The 16,912-nt window shown below is 34.6% G+C and overlaps 1 protein-coding gene across 1 annotated transcript; it reads left to right on the top strand.

The window, feature by feature from the left end:
• Positions 1-1,307: 1,307 nt before the first annotated feature.
• On the top strand, positions 1,308-9,642 carry LOC130961249 (serine/threonine-protein kinase Nek6-like). Its single transcript, XM_057887013.1, has 14 exons — positions 1,308-1,406; positions 1,649-1,768; positions 2,200-2,269; positions 3,756-3,821; positions 3,967-4,013; positions 6,331-6,376; positions 6,669-6,749; positions 6,826-6,868; positions 6,957-7,006; positions 7,404-7,485; positions 7,565-7,614; positions 7,717-7,790; positions 7,994-8,045; positions 8,128-9,642. The coding sequence occupies exons 2-14, from the start codon at positions 1,668-1,670 to the stop codon at positions 9,259-9,261; spliced, it is 1,896 nt and encodes a 631-aa protein (XP_057742996.1). The 5' UTR covers positions 1,308-1,406; positions 1,649-1,667; the 3' UTR covers positions 9,262-9,642.
• The last annotated feature ends 7,270 nt before the right edge of the window (positions 9,643-16,912 follow it).

Genomic DNA, 16,912 nt, shown 5'->3' on the forward strand with positions numbered 1-16,912 from the left:
CTTATTTTAAAAAAAAATTAAAATTAGAAAGGTTTCTGGCAAATTCCTTTTTTAAAAAATAAATAATTACAATTCATCTCACATTTTGTTAATTTCGAATTCGTTCCCTATTTTGTAAAATACAAATAAACCCAATTTTTGGAATTTGACACTGTTTTATGCCATACAATTTTTTAGCCCAATTTTGCTTACAACATATGGTATGCTGGCCTTCATAAGTGAATAAATATTCGTAGTTTCAACTTTCATACCACTCAAGATTGCATTTTTGGTTATTTATATTTGATTGTATCAAGTAGAAGTAGAACGACTGTGACTTCACACTTTGGTGCTGCCAACATTCCTCTCTCGTGAATGTCATCAATTTTGGACTGTAGATGCTAGCAAACTCTCTTTATTTTGTGTTTGAAAATGAAAAAATTGACAGGACTATTATTTTTCTGTTATACATAACCGATAATAATCAATTAATCATAATATACAACGGTAGACACGAGTCCAAAAAATAAATACATAAATAAATAAAAACAAAAAGAAAAAAAAATACAGCAGTAGACACCATTTTCCGCATCAACTTCACAAATCCTTATTCAGTTATTTGTATACCTTTTCTCTTTTAACATATTTTTTATTTTTATTATAATTATTAATGTGAAAACATTTTACTAAATGATTATATATATTAAAACTTGGAATTTTGGTAATATGTACTCTAAAAGTATTTATTAAAATAAAAATTTTAAATTATCAATCTTTAATGTATTAAAAATTATAAAGACTTCCACCATTAAAATTTCCAATGTCTGCTCTCAAAAGACTCATAAGTCATTTTCTAGTAAAACTCAAAATTTTATTTATTTAACCAATAATATTGGAGTAATACACAATTAATCTTTTGATATAACCTATGGCTGTGCGTTTAGCTTAGTATACCAGGTGGTTATTATCGTTCTTAAATTTAGAGTATATCTACACATATTAAAAATAGAATAAATCATATTAATAACAAATTATATATTAATCAACCCTATAAAATATATAGTAAACTATAAAATACAAATTAAAAATTAATTATTATTAAAATATATATTAAATTTATTATTAGTAGAAAAATTAAAAAATTTTTAATAAATATATTAAAAATTTTAAATTTTAAATTTTAAATTTTTTATATATAAAATTTTGTAATTAATAATCTTCTCAGTTAACAGTTATCATTTCCTAAATTAGTCATAGTATAATAATAATAAAACTGACAAACATGTCTGACCTACATGGCATTTCTTTTGGCATTTACTTGACTTTCTTGTCTTTCTCCATCTCTTTCCTTTTCGCTAAGTCATCAAATCATACCCAATTTTCTTGGTTCTCCTATTTTCCATTTTTTTGTTCAGCATTCTGAGAAGGTAGTTTAAGTTTACTCTCTTAATTAATAATCAATAATTGTGGAATGTTGTTTTACTAATTTCTTATGTGATATTTGTTAGCACCTCTTCATGGTTGCTGAAATCCATTAGTTTTTGTGTTTAGTTAAATGCTCTTCTAGCTATAAGAGGTTTTGTTACTAGAAATTGTCAATCTCAAAAAAAGAACCTTGTACATAAATCAGGAGCTTCTTCAGTGCTTTCATTCTGTTTGTGTGTTCTAGATTCTTCTAAAGTTTTCCAATGGAGAGTGACAAGATGGAAGATTATGAAGTGATACAGCAGCTTGGAAGAGGAACATTGGGTGCCACTTTTCTTGTTCTCCATAAAACTCAGAAACAACGGTAATAATATGCTCCTTTTTCTGTTCTTTTGTTTTTTTTTTTTTTTTGGGTGTAACTGCTATATCAGGCTCCATGAAGGGTTCAAGATCCATTGTTTTTCAATGTTTCTGTAATTTTAGTGTTTAGTTGTGAGAATTAGAAGCAATGTGAGGTCTCTAACTCTCTATAGCAGTTAGCATTTAATTTGAATGATTGCATTTTAAAATTTATTCTTAGTACACAAATTGAAAACCCTACTATTAAAAAGGCAACATTCTTTCCCCCCTTTTGAATAGAATTTTGTGTTTAATTGTTGGCACTTGAACTGGAAACCCAGTTAATTCAATAACTGTTAACTTTCCATACTTTGCTATTTTATGAAAGTTTTTGGAGATGGAAACTTGTCATGTTCTTTAACTGTTGCTATACATTGATGATTTAATTCCTGGTAGGTGTGTGCTCAAGAAGATTCGGTTCTCTAAGCAAACAGATAAGTCACAGCTATCATCAGCACCCCAAGAGGTTGGTTGGTGTAACAACCCCCTTTATGCACTTGATGGGTATCTTAATTGTCATCATTATGGTCTTATTAGTATTATTATTCTCTTTCTACATTCTATCCTAATTGATTTTACAGGCTATTATTCTTTTGCGTGAAATTGAATATTGTTTTTCAATATATATATATGGGTCCGTTTGTTTCTGTTCTTAGTTTTGTGTAGAAGCTGAAATGAGTAATTTCTATGGACAGCGGGTTTTTTAGTTTAAAACCAAAAATTTTTTTTTTTTTTTTCAAAGAGAAAAAGTTGAACAAACTGCACCGTAAGTACTTAAATAGTAACAATTAATCGATGCTTACTATTGTTTGATTAGCATGAATTGGCCAAACTAACTAGTTTCTACCGCTCAATAATTTTATTGTCTTCCATTATGACCTGTGATTGCATTGTAGTTAGCTATGTATGTCCCTGTGATAGGTAAACCATCTGAATGCGGTCAAGAGTAGAAGAAATTATTTCCTCTGCACAGACACGGTAAAAAATGATGGCTACCAGTGAAACCAAATTTAATTTGATGAAAATCTTCTAAGTTTTATGCTAAACATCATTATTTTTTTAGTTATTCATCAAATGTCCAGAGTGGACAAGGTAATTAAATTTTACAGTTCATGTAAATTAGAGTTTAGGTAAACTTGAATTGTAAAACTTAACTTGTAAACTAGTAAGATACACTGCCCTATGGCTGATTCTTTGCGGAATTCTTTGTTCGGCGTTTTTGGAGAATCTTGGCTGTGCCCCCATCATTTGATCAGTTTCTTTTGTATGAGGTTTGAAGGTTTTAGGAGAAAGAACAAGGCAAAATCTTTGTTGCAATGTGCAATATATGCCACTATATGGAGTATTTGGCTAGAATGCAATATATGCACATTTAGTGATAGATTCTCTGTTGAAAAATTATTATTTGGGATAGAATTAGGCGTCTAGCATCTATACGGTCTAAAGCATATGTTTTTTTCAAAGACTTTCCCTCTCATACATGATTAGATATTGGAAAGCTACACATCATTGAAGTGAGTGGTTTTTTGTATTTCTTTTGGTCTTGTAGGATATCTTTTCCTCCACTCCTTTGTATTGTTTCTTATATCTTAATGATATGTAAGAGCTTACTTGAAAAATGGTAAACCTGATTTGAGGAGTTAGATCTCTAAATTCTTAGAGTTAACTTGAGAGTTTAATAACTTTGAGAGTGGAGGCAATTTGTTCTGTGGGACTGATTATTTATTTTTAATGCTTTCAAAATGTTGTGAGCACTATGTGATATACTGTGGGATTTATATTTTGACCCAAGTACCATCTGGAACTAGGTTTCTACAAATATAAGATAAGATGATATTCTTAAGACTGGTTTAATTGGCATCAATGCCAAGAGGTTTACAGAAGCTGGAATTGAATGTAGTTTCCTACCTGCTTATAGAAGAATGACAATGTTGTCTCACTTTCTGTTACAGATGAACCTGATTGCAAAACTAAGTAGCCCTTATATTGTGGAGTGCAAAGATGCTTGGGTAAAAAAGGTATAGAAATGATCTATTTTATTTTTATTCTTATATGTCATTTGTGCATTTATATAAAGGTGAAATGTCAAAGTTGAAGTTCTATGGATGTATCGACTTGTTTCAATGTTTATCTATATTTAAGATATTATTTCATGTTGTGTAGGGGGACTATGTATACATTATATCTGCTTATTGTGAAGGAGGTGACATGTAAGTATAGTAATTTTTGTTACACTAATGGTTTCTAGCATAAATTAAGATGTAAGCATATTGTTTCAGTAATACATGTTTCCATAGAATGATATCTGAAAAGGAAATTTTATTTTATTTTATTTTATTTTTAAAAAATGAATGTTTCATTGGCTTTGTACTTGTAAACTATTTACCTGAAAGCTTAAGCAATTGTGTAGAAGGTCCAGAATGGTCTTCTTATATTGAGACATTTTTTCAAGTGAAATCCTGTTGAATGTAAATGTGTATAGAATACAAACTTTTATACTGGACTAAATGTTATATAGCATTATACCTTTGGAATGGTGGTGTTATTCTGAACTTTAATTATTAAATGGGTAAATTATATTTTTTGTTCTTGAAGTTTGGCAAAAGTTTCAAAAGTACCCCCAAGTTTTATTTTGTTTCAATTTTGTCCCAAAAGTTTTCGATTTGCATCAACTATACCCTGGCCGCTAATTTTTCGAAAAATTTGGGACCAATTCAACAACAATTTCATAAGAACAACCTTCAACACAAGCAAATCAAGCATAATTTTCATGCATTTTTGTTGGATTGGTCTTAAATTTTTTGAAAATTTAGCTATCGGGGGTATATTCGATGCAAATCGAAAACTTTTGAGATAAAATTGAAACAAATAAAACTTAGGGGTATTTTTAAAACTTTTGCTAAACTTCAAGGACAAAAAATATACTTTACCCTTATTAAATTGAAGGTGACAAGTATTCAACTTTAAACATGACCAATATAATTTGAATAAAATGTTAAATAAATTATCTATCTATATATCAATTTATCTAAGAGGACTGACATGAAAGTGCTCTGTAATCATGGTCATCAAATTATCTATCTATGTATCAAATTTTTTTATTTGATGTAACTTTTCGTAATGTACTGGTAATAACCGGGCTTATCGATGAATATGTTGGGATACCATCACCTAGGCACAGATCAAGACATCTAAACATACTGAAAGTTAAGAACAAAACACAAATGAACGAACCAAGCACCAGACCACGCCCATACCCACACCAACCCAATTCGTATAAACTGTGTATTTGATACTAGATTCTTATTGCACTACAAGGAGCTAGCTTGTTCTAACTGGAAAAATTAACAGGAGTAAGAATACTGAATTTTGGGTATAGATTAGAAACCAAATAACCAGTATAGTGAAGATGTTTTGAATTATTTTGCAAAAGTTGGCTGGTTCAAACCGTGTCAAAGTTGACCAGTTTAACATGGGTTTCCTGGCTTTTAAAATACATTTTTTAAGGGTTAACTTGACAAGTCGGGAATAAATTGGGTTTGAAATAATCTCTTTGGTGGAAAAAGCTTTTAGATCCCTGAGTTCTAAATTGGACTCGGAATAACTGGTTCCTGGTTTTCTAGTCTGACTGGGAACAATTTGGTTATGAAAAGATGGCAAAATTGATTACCAATATCTGTGTTGTCACATCTTTTCTGCTGATAGTATTGTTATTTGTCCAATGCTCTGCTTATTCTCCTCTAGAACACAGCGAATCATCCACATTCCCAAGCCCATCATGTTTAATACTTCCTCTTCATGTATTCTTGGGATGGTGTATCATGTAGTGTACTATAGAAATAAGGCAAAAGGTTCTGCAAATATGAAAGCACTTGGGTCACTTGGTTATGAGTTAGTCCAAGCGGTTGGAGGCTCTGAACAATTTTAACCATTGGTTTGCTAGATTGGTCTCCCCACTAGGAAATAGCTTGACCATTTGCAAAGTATGATGCTCCTTTCATCTGCATTTTGGTCACCAGAGCTGTACACTGCAAATTGTCATCTGATTGGCTGCATTTAGATTTTTGTCGACTTCCCAATTTCATCTTGGTTAATTATATGTAGCCTTCTCTGCTTCTTCATGCCTCCTTCAGATGTGTCTTCCTGCCACTTCCGTAAGTGAATCGTTAGAGGTTATTTCCTGCCACTTCTTCATGCCTCCTTCTAGACGTGTTTATTGCTTATTCTATGATATTGATAGAAATGTTTGTCATTAATGCATAGCGGAGAACCTTGCACAATCCTTGTCAATTGATGTTTATTTTTTCCCCCCAAAATAAACCAAATAACCTTTCTGCTTAGAACCTTGATTGGAAGACACAACAGCAGCAACAAGCAACAAAGCTTGATCAACAAATTATAATAATCTTTTCATAGCATAATAATGTTCGAGGAGTTCTCAACTCTCAGGTCTTGTAATTGCATATATGTAATCATTTATGCACTAAGGAGTCCTAATTATGGAACACATTCATTCTTGTTGAGCAGGGCTCAGTATATAAAGAAAGCTCGAGGATCATTCTTCCCTGAGGAGGTAATTAATCCGTAGGGTATTTTGATGGAGAAGGGAAGGAAAGGTTGATAAAATCTCTCTTTCTGGGGGACCTTCTAAAATGAGAGGGATGAAATAATCAGTTATCATTTAACCCTAAGAAAAATGTTCCTTATCAACTTTATGGATACTTTCTAGTTACTTGTTTGGTTTTAGTCTATGCCCTCTCATATTTTTTCCTTCCATTTCCTATATTTTCTCATTGAATTCCTTATCTCCTTCCTCTCTTTATGTTTGTGTGCCACCCATGATTTGCTGCCTTTTTATCTTCTAGAGAGTTTGCAAATGGATGACTCAGTTGTTGCTAGCTGTGGACTACCTGCACTCCAATCGAGTACTCCACAGAGATCTTAAGGTATTACCTATTTCCTTGTTCTGGAAGAGAAATCCTTACATGATGTTTATATTGATACAACTTAATTTAATTTCAGTGTTCCAACATACTCCTCACGAGAGACAATAACATTCAGCTAGGTATGAAGGGTTTATGCTTTGAAACCTTGTCACTTTTAGTTTCCTCCATATTCTGTTTCATGTTGCCTGAAGAATATGGATGATGCAGGTGACTTTGGTCTTGCAAAGCTACTTAATAAAGAAGACCTTCCTTCCCCGGTATTGCATATTAATATCTCATTGTTTTTCTCTGCTGCCTTCTTTGATATACTTGTTTGTAGTTGTTTCCCTTGTAGTGGACTATCAGGCCCTATGATACACAAATACTTCATTTTCAGTCACATATGTGTATCATATGCTGCATAAATATTACTACCTGAAGTTCTTAAATTTGTGACAACTTTTTCATAAAAATTGTTGTATTTACATGTTTAGAACTCATTTGTATTCGCGCAACATAGGCCATGCCAAGAAATTGATGTTTTTCAATGTAAAATGGACAGCTCTTTTCCTCTTTCTCAATATTCAATTATTCATAACACTAATGATTAGATACCTATTACCTAACTAGCTACACATTGATGTTTACTTATTGTTTGCACCATTATATCTTTAGGTTATTGGAACTCCAAACTACATGTGTCCTGAGCTTCTAGATAATATACCTTACGGTTATAAATCCGATATATGGGCCCTTGGTAAGAGTTACGGATGCCTGATTCTAACAGTCGTATGATACTGACGTTGTCTAAGAATGACATCTCTTTGTATGTAAAGGTTGCTGCATGTTTGAAATCGTCGCACATCAACCAGCACTTCGTGCTCCGGTAACAACAAACTTTAAGCATCTGCAAGCATTTGGTGTTATTATTACAATGAAGTCTTCCATGGATTATTGAGCAAAATAATTTGACGAATGAATGAAACAGGACAGGGCAGGACTAATCAATAAAATAAATAGATCCTCGATTTCTCCATTTCCAATTGTTTACACTCCCACACTGTAAGTAGCTTCCTCAAAACTACTAGTAGTGACTCTATTGTTGCTTTTAATCAATGATAAAAATATTTTCCTTAAAAAGTGAACATAACCAATTAACTATATTTTAATTCAATGAAAGGTTGCCATTATTTTCCCACTGTTTCTTCATTATATATATATATTGAAATGCTGTAACTTGAATTGAGGTGACCTATGTTCAACAGGAAACAACTGATTAAAAGCATGCTGAGGAGAAATCCAGAACATAGACCTACAGTTGAGTCCAACCTAGCCTTTGTTGAGTCTTTTGAATTAATATGGAACTGTTGATTCTTAAGCTGCTTTTCTTTGTAAACAGGCAGCCGAGTTATTAAGGCATCCTCATTTACTACCTTATGTTCTTCGCTGTCGCAATGCATCGCCTGTTTTTCTTCCGGTACATCTCATAAATAGTAGCCCAAAGGATAAAACAAAGCAATCTCCCAAAAAATCTAGTGGTGGCAGAGATCATAGAGAAAAACAAGAAGGATTTGCAAATCATATGGAGCAAGTTCGTCTTATTGAGGAAAATGCGGAGGTACATGTAACTAATCATCATAATGATGGCAAACTAAGAGTCTCGACAAGTGCCGAAGACTTCCTTGAAACCAAGATGGTTGATCCTACCAGCTACACGATGGAAACTGCAGCCAGTGTTAGTGGCTCGAAAGATGGGTCAATTACTTCTGATTCAACCATTTGCAGTGTGTGCAAGGAAGCAGACTTTAAAGGTAGACTTGCAAAGGAAGCAACAGAAAGCGAGATCACATCAAAGAGTACACTAGATTCTGTGAATGTGGAACAAGGATTTGCTGCTGAAAATTTTCTCCAGTCAGATTCAGTTAATGTAACTACAGCAGCCACAAAAATCGAAGACACTCTTCCCAAACCCATGGACTCCTGTAAATCAATAATGTCTAGTCAAGACAGTACTGTCGGCAATGATAAAGATGACTTTGTCAACGAAGAAAGATCATCCCCAGTTTTGCAGCCGGTCAGGCTCGAGAAAGACACCGAATCTGATAGCAGCTTAAAGAAAAGTGAAAACCATGATGTATTTACTGAAGTCTCACATTTGGACTGCTTGTCATCTGCAAGTAACGATACACTTCCCGGCAAGGATGAAGGCGTTGCAACCACAGCTGCGCATAAAGAAGGCAGTAATGCCGCAGTAGTTGTTGATAAAGCGACAAATGGCATTTCTTTAAGCAGACCTACTTCAAAAGGTGGGGACGGAACAACAAAGAGTGTGTTGATTAATAGATCCCAGAACAGAGCTGATGCTCTGGAAGCTTTGCTTGAGTTATGTGCTCAGCTGCTTAAACAAGGGAAACTTGATGAACTGGCTGCTGTGTTAAGACCATTTGGAGAAGACACTGTCTCATCAAGAGAAACAGCAATATGGCTGACAAAGAGTCTTCTTTCATCACAGAAATTTAATTCAGAAACCTAATATGGGAGGTAGTTCTCATTAATTACCTTCTTTCATTTCAAAATAATTCTACGTTTGGACAAAGCAGTACATTAAGAACTCAGTACATCTGAATAGAATATCGGAGATATTGGTGTTTTAATGTGATATGTTGTCCAAATTAATTATAATTGTTTTGAATTGAAGGGAATACATTATTGTAAGAAATGTGTATTGATTGGTACACGAGCTTGCTTCTAAGAGACAGTGGTTTGCTTGAAGATTGGAGATTTGAAAAATAACATCCCACAAATTTCTTTTTTTGTGTGTTTGGGACTTTGGGTTATTGTAAATGGATTGGATTATATTTGAAAAGCTTGAATGTTCATTGGGGTTTTGTTTTTTGTGAGCTATAACTATTGATTGCATGGACATAAACCCGGATGTTTTCTTTTTGACTTATTTTTTTTCTTATAGACATATTGTAGATATGTAGTTTTGGATTCCGGCCCCATTTTAATACAAAAAAAAAGAGTAAAAGACAAATAAGTCCCTAACCTTTTAAGACGACATTTTCGTCCCTCAAGATTGGAAAATACATTTTAATCACTCACGTTTTAAAACGGCCGACAATTATACCCTTCCGTCCATTTTGGACAAAAACGGCAACGGAATGATGTGTCCGTTACACTTGTTGAAGTGGATTGGGACAAATTATTAGTGAACAAATTCGTCTCTTAAGGCCAAAACGACGCCGTTCTTCTGATGAATTCAATATTTCGACACTCTTCTTCTCCGCCGCGTTCAACTATCGCCATTATCACCCTTTTTAAGGCCTGCAAGACCATTCATCACCTCTACCAAGTCCACGCCTACATCATCCAACGAGGTTTAGAGCAAGATTACCTCATCATCTCCCGCTTCATTTTCCTTTCCGCCTCCTTTGCCGCCACTACTTCATATTACACCTCCGTCTTCGACCGCGTCCTTGGCCCTTCCCCTTTTCTCTAGAACTCCCTCATTGGAGCCCACACCAAAGGAAGTTACTTTTTCGACGCCCTCTCTGCTTTTATTTACATGAAGGCACATGGGTCTTCTCCCGATAGGTACACTTACTCTTCTGTAATTAAGGCCTGTTCAAGCATGTGCAGATCATGGGAAGGAAAATTGCTCCATGGCTCGGCGTTGAGGTGTGGAGGTTGAAGGTGATATGTGTATTGGAACCTGTTTGGTTGATATGTATGGGAAATGTGGAAAAATTGGTGATGCTCGCAAGGTGTTTGATGGAATGTCTGAGAAGAATGTAGTTTCATAGACGGCTATGGTGGTTGGCTATGTGAAGGTTGGGGATATGGTGGAGGCAAAGAGGCTGTTTGATGAAATGCCTCAGAGGAATGTGGCATCATGGAATGCGATGATATGGGATTTTGTGAAGGTGGGGGGATTTGAGCAATGCTAAGGTAGTGCTTGATGCTATGCCGGAAAAGAGTGTTGCTTCTTTCATGATCATGATTGATGGCTATGCAAAGGCTGGTGATGGCTACCTCAAGGTTCTTGTTCGACCAAGCTTCGGAAAAGGATATTGGTTAGCTTGATGTCGGCTTCTTCTTAGTTGGTTGTCTTATATGTATGTGCCATGTTCGGATATACCACTTCAACCAGACCAAGAAGGTGATAACAAATTAACAATTTGTGTATTTAGTGGTCCCAGTTTAGTGTGTTTGTGTGTATATTTCAAGGTCAATTTCAAGCATCTGGATGATGCTTTTGATATATCAAATGATCTCCAATATTTGTGCTCCCAGAAAATAGTGACTTAATTCTTGGAATGCAATTTATATATATAGTCTTCATTTTAGTGCTAGTGTTTATGTATATAGTCTTACATAAATATGGTTAGGGAAGAAGTGTTCTGTTCCTGCATTGTAGGGATTTGAGCATGTGTATGGTGACATTGTGAGTGGGGTCATAGATGTCAATGAATTAGGGTTCTTGGTTAAGCATATGGAAGGTATGGTGAGAAAGATGGATAGGTATGTTAGTAACACTAAGAATTTGTATAGTGAAATGGAAGTTTTGAATCAATAGGAGCAAGCTATGAACAAGTTTCAGAATAATCAAAATGAGGAGAGTAGGAGGGTCATTGAGCAGAAACTCACATGGCAGAGGCAATATGTTAGGCATCAAGGACTAATTTGTCCATTAAAAATTTGTTCTCCATCCACATCAGCAACTAAAATGGACACCTAACACTCTACCCTTCCAGGTCAGCATGTTCCTTTGCCGTTTTGAAGCCTAACTCGACGGAGGGATCTAATTGTCACGCGTTTTAAAACGTGAGGGATTGAAATGTATTTTCTAATCTTGAGGGACGAAAATGTTCTCGTTTTAAAAAGTCAGGGACCTATTTGTCTTTTACTCAAAAAAAAAAGAAAAGAAAAACAAGCGAAATAGTACTGTGCAGGTCGGTTCAAAAAAATTACAGGACACAAGAAGTAGACAAATCAAGATCACAGCAATGGAAGTAGTAAGAAACACAGCATGAATAATATTTGATATTTTTATTTTGATTGAGGATGTCTTTTAGTACAATGAGAGGTCCCTAACTTCTGCCGAGGCTTGATGTTACCTTTCTAAATGACGCCACTTATTTATAGGCAAATAAGAAGATACCATTGTCCTTTTTACTTAGGTTCCATAACTTCTTATTAGAGATATGAGCAACAGTTAGTAAAACTGTTAGTTAGCTATAACTGATTTAGTTAGAGGTTGATTAGCTTTCTAGAGATAAGGTCTTCTAACGAACTCTGCTGTATAAATAGAAGGTTATGATTCTGTTGTAAAGGACTGAAAAATAGCACAATAGTTATTCTATTTCAATTTTCAATTCAAATCTATTGTCAATCTCTCTCTTCTCTGTATTCTTTTATTTCTATCATGGTATCATGAGCTCAGGTCCAAGATTCATGGCAGCAATTATCCCACACTCTTCTTTTTCTCCTTCTTCTACAAATTCAACTACTTTTTCTGCACCTATGATAGATAAACTCAATGAAAATTCTTTCAAGACCTGGGAGCACTTGGCTCTTCATGTCATCAATGTTAATGAATTGGTGGATCATCTTAATCCCGAGAAAATTCCAACCAGATTTGATAATGAAGCAGCTTGAATTGCAGGTAGGGGTGGAAAAAGGCCAGGCGGCCTGCCAGGCGGCCTGCCAGGGGCCTGCAGCCTGGCCTGTGTTTGGCCTGGCCTGTTATAAAATAGGTACAGGCCCAGGCTCTTTTAAAAGCTTTAATACATTAATAGGCCAGGCCCAGGCTCACTAATTAGCCTTATAGGCCTGTCAGGCCTACCTGGGCCTGTTAAAATATAATTAAATATATAAATAATTATTTATTATTAATAAAATTATGAGTTATTTTAAATTTATTATATTTTATTATAAATATTTTTGTATATTTTAAATATGTTAAAAGTTTAAAATTTTTTATAAATATTAAATATATGACATATTACATATAACTATTTTTATTAAAAAATAATTTTTTTAAATAATATTTTTATTTTTGTAAAAAAAAAATATCAGGCCTTTTAACAGGCTTTAGGCCAGGCCAGGTTGAATAACAGGCCAGGCCTAGTACTTTATAAAGAGCCTATAACAGGCTATAGGCCAGGCTCAGGCCAATCAGCTATATGACAGGCCAGGCCTGTTAAGAGCAAAGCCTGGCCTGGCCTGGCCTGTTTCCACCCCTAGATTTGTAGGAACAGAATCAGAATCCTACAAGAAATGGAAGACCAAAGATCACTACCTCACGACCTGGCTTCTTTCATCAATTGATAATAGTTTCAAGAACAGAATGTTGGATTGCGCTTTTGCACACCAGGTTTGGGCAAAAATTCAAGATTATTTCTCTAAAACTTCAAAAATCAAGATTTAACAATTAAAATTTGAACTCAAGTTGATCAGAAAAGGTGGAACTTCTGCTACTGAATATCTCGCCAAGATAAGAAAGATTGTGGATTCTCTAGCAGCAAGTGATTATACCCTCTCCCTTGATGATCATATTACCGCCATTACTGAAGGCTTGTATGAGGATTATGCATTGTATATCTCTGCTGTAATGACAAATATTGAGTCAATTTCTCTAATGGAAGCTGAATATCTCCTTTTGGCTCATGAACATATGTTCGATCATTTTCGAAAACCTGATTTTGGATCAGTTTCTGCCAATTACACACAAACAACTCCTCCGTATGCAAGGCCACCTTCAAGAGCAAATTTCTATGGACGTCGTGGAAGGGGTGGTAGATTTTCTTGCGGTGGCAGATACTCTTCTTTGGACTCTAGGCCTCAGTGTCAAGTATGTGACAGACTTGGACATGTGGCCTTTTCTTGCTTCCATCGCTTTGATCACAACTTTTACCCTTCTTTTCAAAATTCCACAAATCAACAAACAAATACACCTTTGGCTCTTCCACCTCCATCATCATTTCATGCTCCTCATGCTTATCTTGCAACTCCTTCCGCCTTGTCAGATTCTTCCTAGCTTCCTGATACAGGTGCCAGTCATCATGTCACATCTGATCCAAACAATCTAGTTTGCTCATCTAATTACAATGGTTCTGAACAGATCATGCTAGGTAATGGTACAGGTAGTAGTATTACTCAATATGGTCACTCATATCTTGTTAATCTTGATACACAACAAAAGTTTCTGATTGACAAATTATTACATTCTCCTGAAATAACTCAGAACCTTATAAGTGTGCATAAATTTGCTGTTGATAACAAATGTTTTTTTGAGTTTCATGCTAACTATTGTTGTGTTAAATCCCAGATTACAAAGGAGATTCTTCTTCAAGGAATTCCTAGGAATGGCATTTATCATTTTGATAGAGTGGCTGTTACTCAAAATAAATCTGACAATACTGATAAGAATTTAGTGCAAATTGACAACTTTTATCTTAAAGTTTTTCATGCTAATTTGAACTCATATGAACTATGGCATGAAAGACTTGGCTACTGTGCCACAAATACTGTTCTAACTATAACGAGATATTGTAATTTGAATGTTCAATCAAATAAAACCACTTCTCATGTTTGTGAATTTTGCTGTATGGCAAAAATGCACCTTCTTCCTTTCTCTCTAGATAAATTTAACTTTAATGCTCCTCTTGAAATGGTGTATTCAGATTTATAGGGACCTACCCCTATTACTTCATATCATGGATTCAATTATTATATCTCATTTGTTGATGCTTTTACTAGGTATACATGTGTTTATCTTCTCCATTCTAAATCTTAGACGTTTCATGCTTTTTACAATTCAAAGCTAATCTTGAAACTCACACGGGTCTAAAGATTAAAGCTTTACAAACTGACCATGGCCGTGAATACCTATCTACACAATTCACTGAATTTTTGGCTACTCACGGTATCACTCATCGCTTCTCTTGTCCATACATTCATCAACAAAATAGACGGGCCGAAAGGAAGCATCGTCACATTGTTGAAACTGGCCTTGCAATGCTTGCAAGAGCTTCTCTTCCGTTGATACATTGGGACGATGCCTTCCTTTCGGCAACCTACATCATCAATAGACTACCATCTTCAAATACTCAAAATATCACTCCTTATAAACTCCTTCACCATCATAAACTAGACTATTCTTTCCTTAGGACCTTTGGGTGTGCTCGCTATCCATGTCTTAAACCATATTCTACCAATAAATTTGACTACAAATCTCAATTATCCATCTTAGGTTATGCTCCTAATCATAAGGGATATAAGTGTCTTACTAAAACTGGAAAAATCATTATTGCTCGTTATGTTATATTTGATGAATCTAAGTTTTGATATTCTATTCTTTTTCCATCCTCACCTCATGCTTTGCCTAAGCAACAATTTCCTTATACATCCTTAGTACTGCCTATTATAACTCATACTTCTTTAAATTCACTTCTTAACAATGAGTCCAGTTCTGCTCTTCATTCCTCCTACCAACTAGTTCCATCTAGTTCTAATTTTGACTATCTTCCTTACTCTTCCTTAGATGCATCATCACCTAAACAAGCCTCTAACCAAAAACCAAATGAGCCAATTCCTCTCTCTAAAGCCAATATAGATCAACACCACTCAGATAGTGTCCCTATTTTAAGTTTAGAAATACAATTTGGAAGTTCTTCAAAAAAAAAATTTCAACTAATACTCACTCAATGCAAACCAGATCCAAGTCTGGTATTGTAAAACCAAAACTATTCTCAACTACTACTTCTTCCAATCTTGATCTTTATAATAATGTTCGTACCACTACTGCACAGGCTTTACAGTCACCTCATTGGCATCAAGCCATGTTGGAGGAGCTGCAAGCTTTATATAAGAATCAAACATGGAGTTTAGAAACTCCTCCCCCTACTACTAAGGTGATTGGTAGTAGGTGGATTTATGCTATTAAAAAAAAGCCAAATGGAGATATTGCTAAGTATAAAGCTAGATTGGTTGCAAAAGGTAACCACCAAGTTGAAGGGGTTGATTATGAACAAGTTTTTACCCCTGTAATCAAACCTTCATCCATAAGAATTGTTCTCACCATTGCTTTAAAGTATCATTGGCAGATTCGGCAATTTGATTTCAATAATGCATTTTTGAATGGGGATTTGAATGAAGTGGTTTTTATGAAACAACCTCCAGTATTTTTTCAAGGTGATGTTAGACAGGTTTGTAGATTGAAAAAATCCTTGTATGGCTTAAAACAAGCCCCAAGAGCATCGTTTGTTAAACTTTCTTCAACTTTAGCTTCATTTGGTTTCATCAAAACCAGGTCAGACCACTCTTTATTTGTCAAGCATGATCCTACTATCACTATATATATTCTAGTATATGTAGATGATATACTTATTATACAATTGCCATTCAAAATACTATAAACCAGCTTCACAACATTTTTTCCTTAAAAGATCTTAGTGAATTTAGTTATTTTCTTGGCATAAAAGCATGTAAGATTGATTCAGGAACATATCATCTTAGCCAAACAAAATACATTTCTGACTTATTGAAGAAAGTTGGCATGGCAGAATTAAAAGGAGTTCCAACTCCTATGATCACAAGTGTTAAACTATCTAAAGAAGGAAATGATATCTTTAATGATGCAACATTATATAGATCTGTTATAGGGTCTCTACAGTATGCTACCTTAACAAGGCCAGAAATCTCTTATTGTGTTAAAAAATTAAGTCAATATATGCAATGACCCTTGATTAGTCATTGGAAATATGTGAAGAGATTGTTACGGTATCTTGCTGGGACAATAGAACAAGGTCTTTTGTTTAATTCCAGCACTGACTTAAGAATTTATGCTTTTTGTGATTCAGACTGGGGATCGGATGTTGATGATAGAAAATCCACTTATGGTTATGGAGTTTATCTTGGTGCAAACCTGGTATCTTGGTGCAGCAGGAAACAACCCTCTGTCAGCAGATCCAGCATAGAAGCTGAGTATAGGGGACTAGCTGAAGCAGATTTTCAAATAGTTTGGCTCCAAAATCTTCTCAAGGAACTTCACATCCAAGTTAACACTATTCCCACTCTATATTGCGATAACATTAGTGCAGTTTTGCTGGCAGCTAATCCCATTTTAGACAGAAAAACTAAACACTTTGAGTTAGATTTATATTTTGTTAGAGAAAGAG

This window comes from Arachis stenosperma, chromosome 2 (assembly GCF_014773155.1).
Source record: "Arachis stenosperma cultivar V10309 chromosome 2, arast.V10309.gnm1.PFL2, whole genome shotgun sequence".
Taxonomy (NCBI): Eukaryota; Viridiplantae; Streptophyta; class Magnoliopsida; order Fabales; family Fabaceae; genus Arachis; species Arachis stenosperma.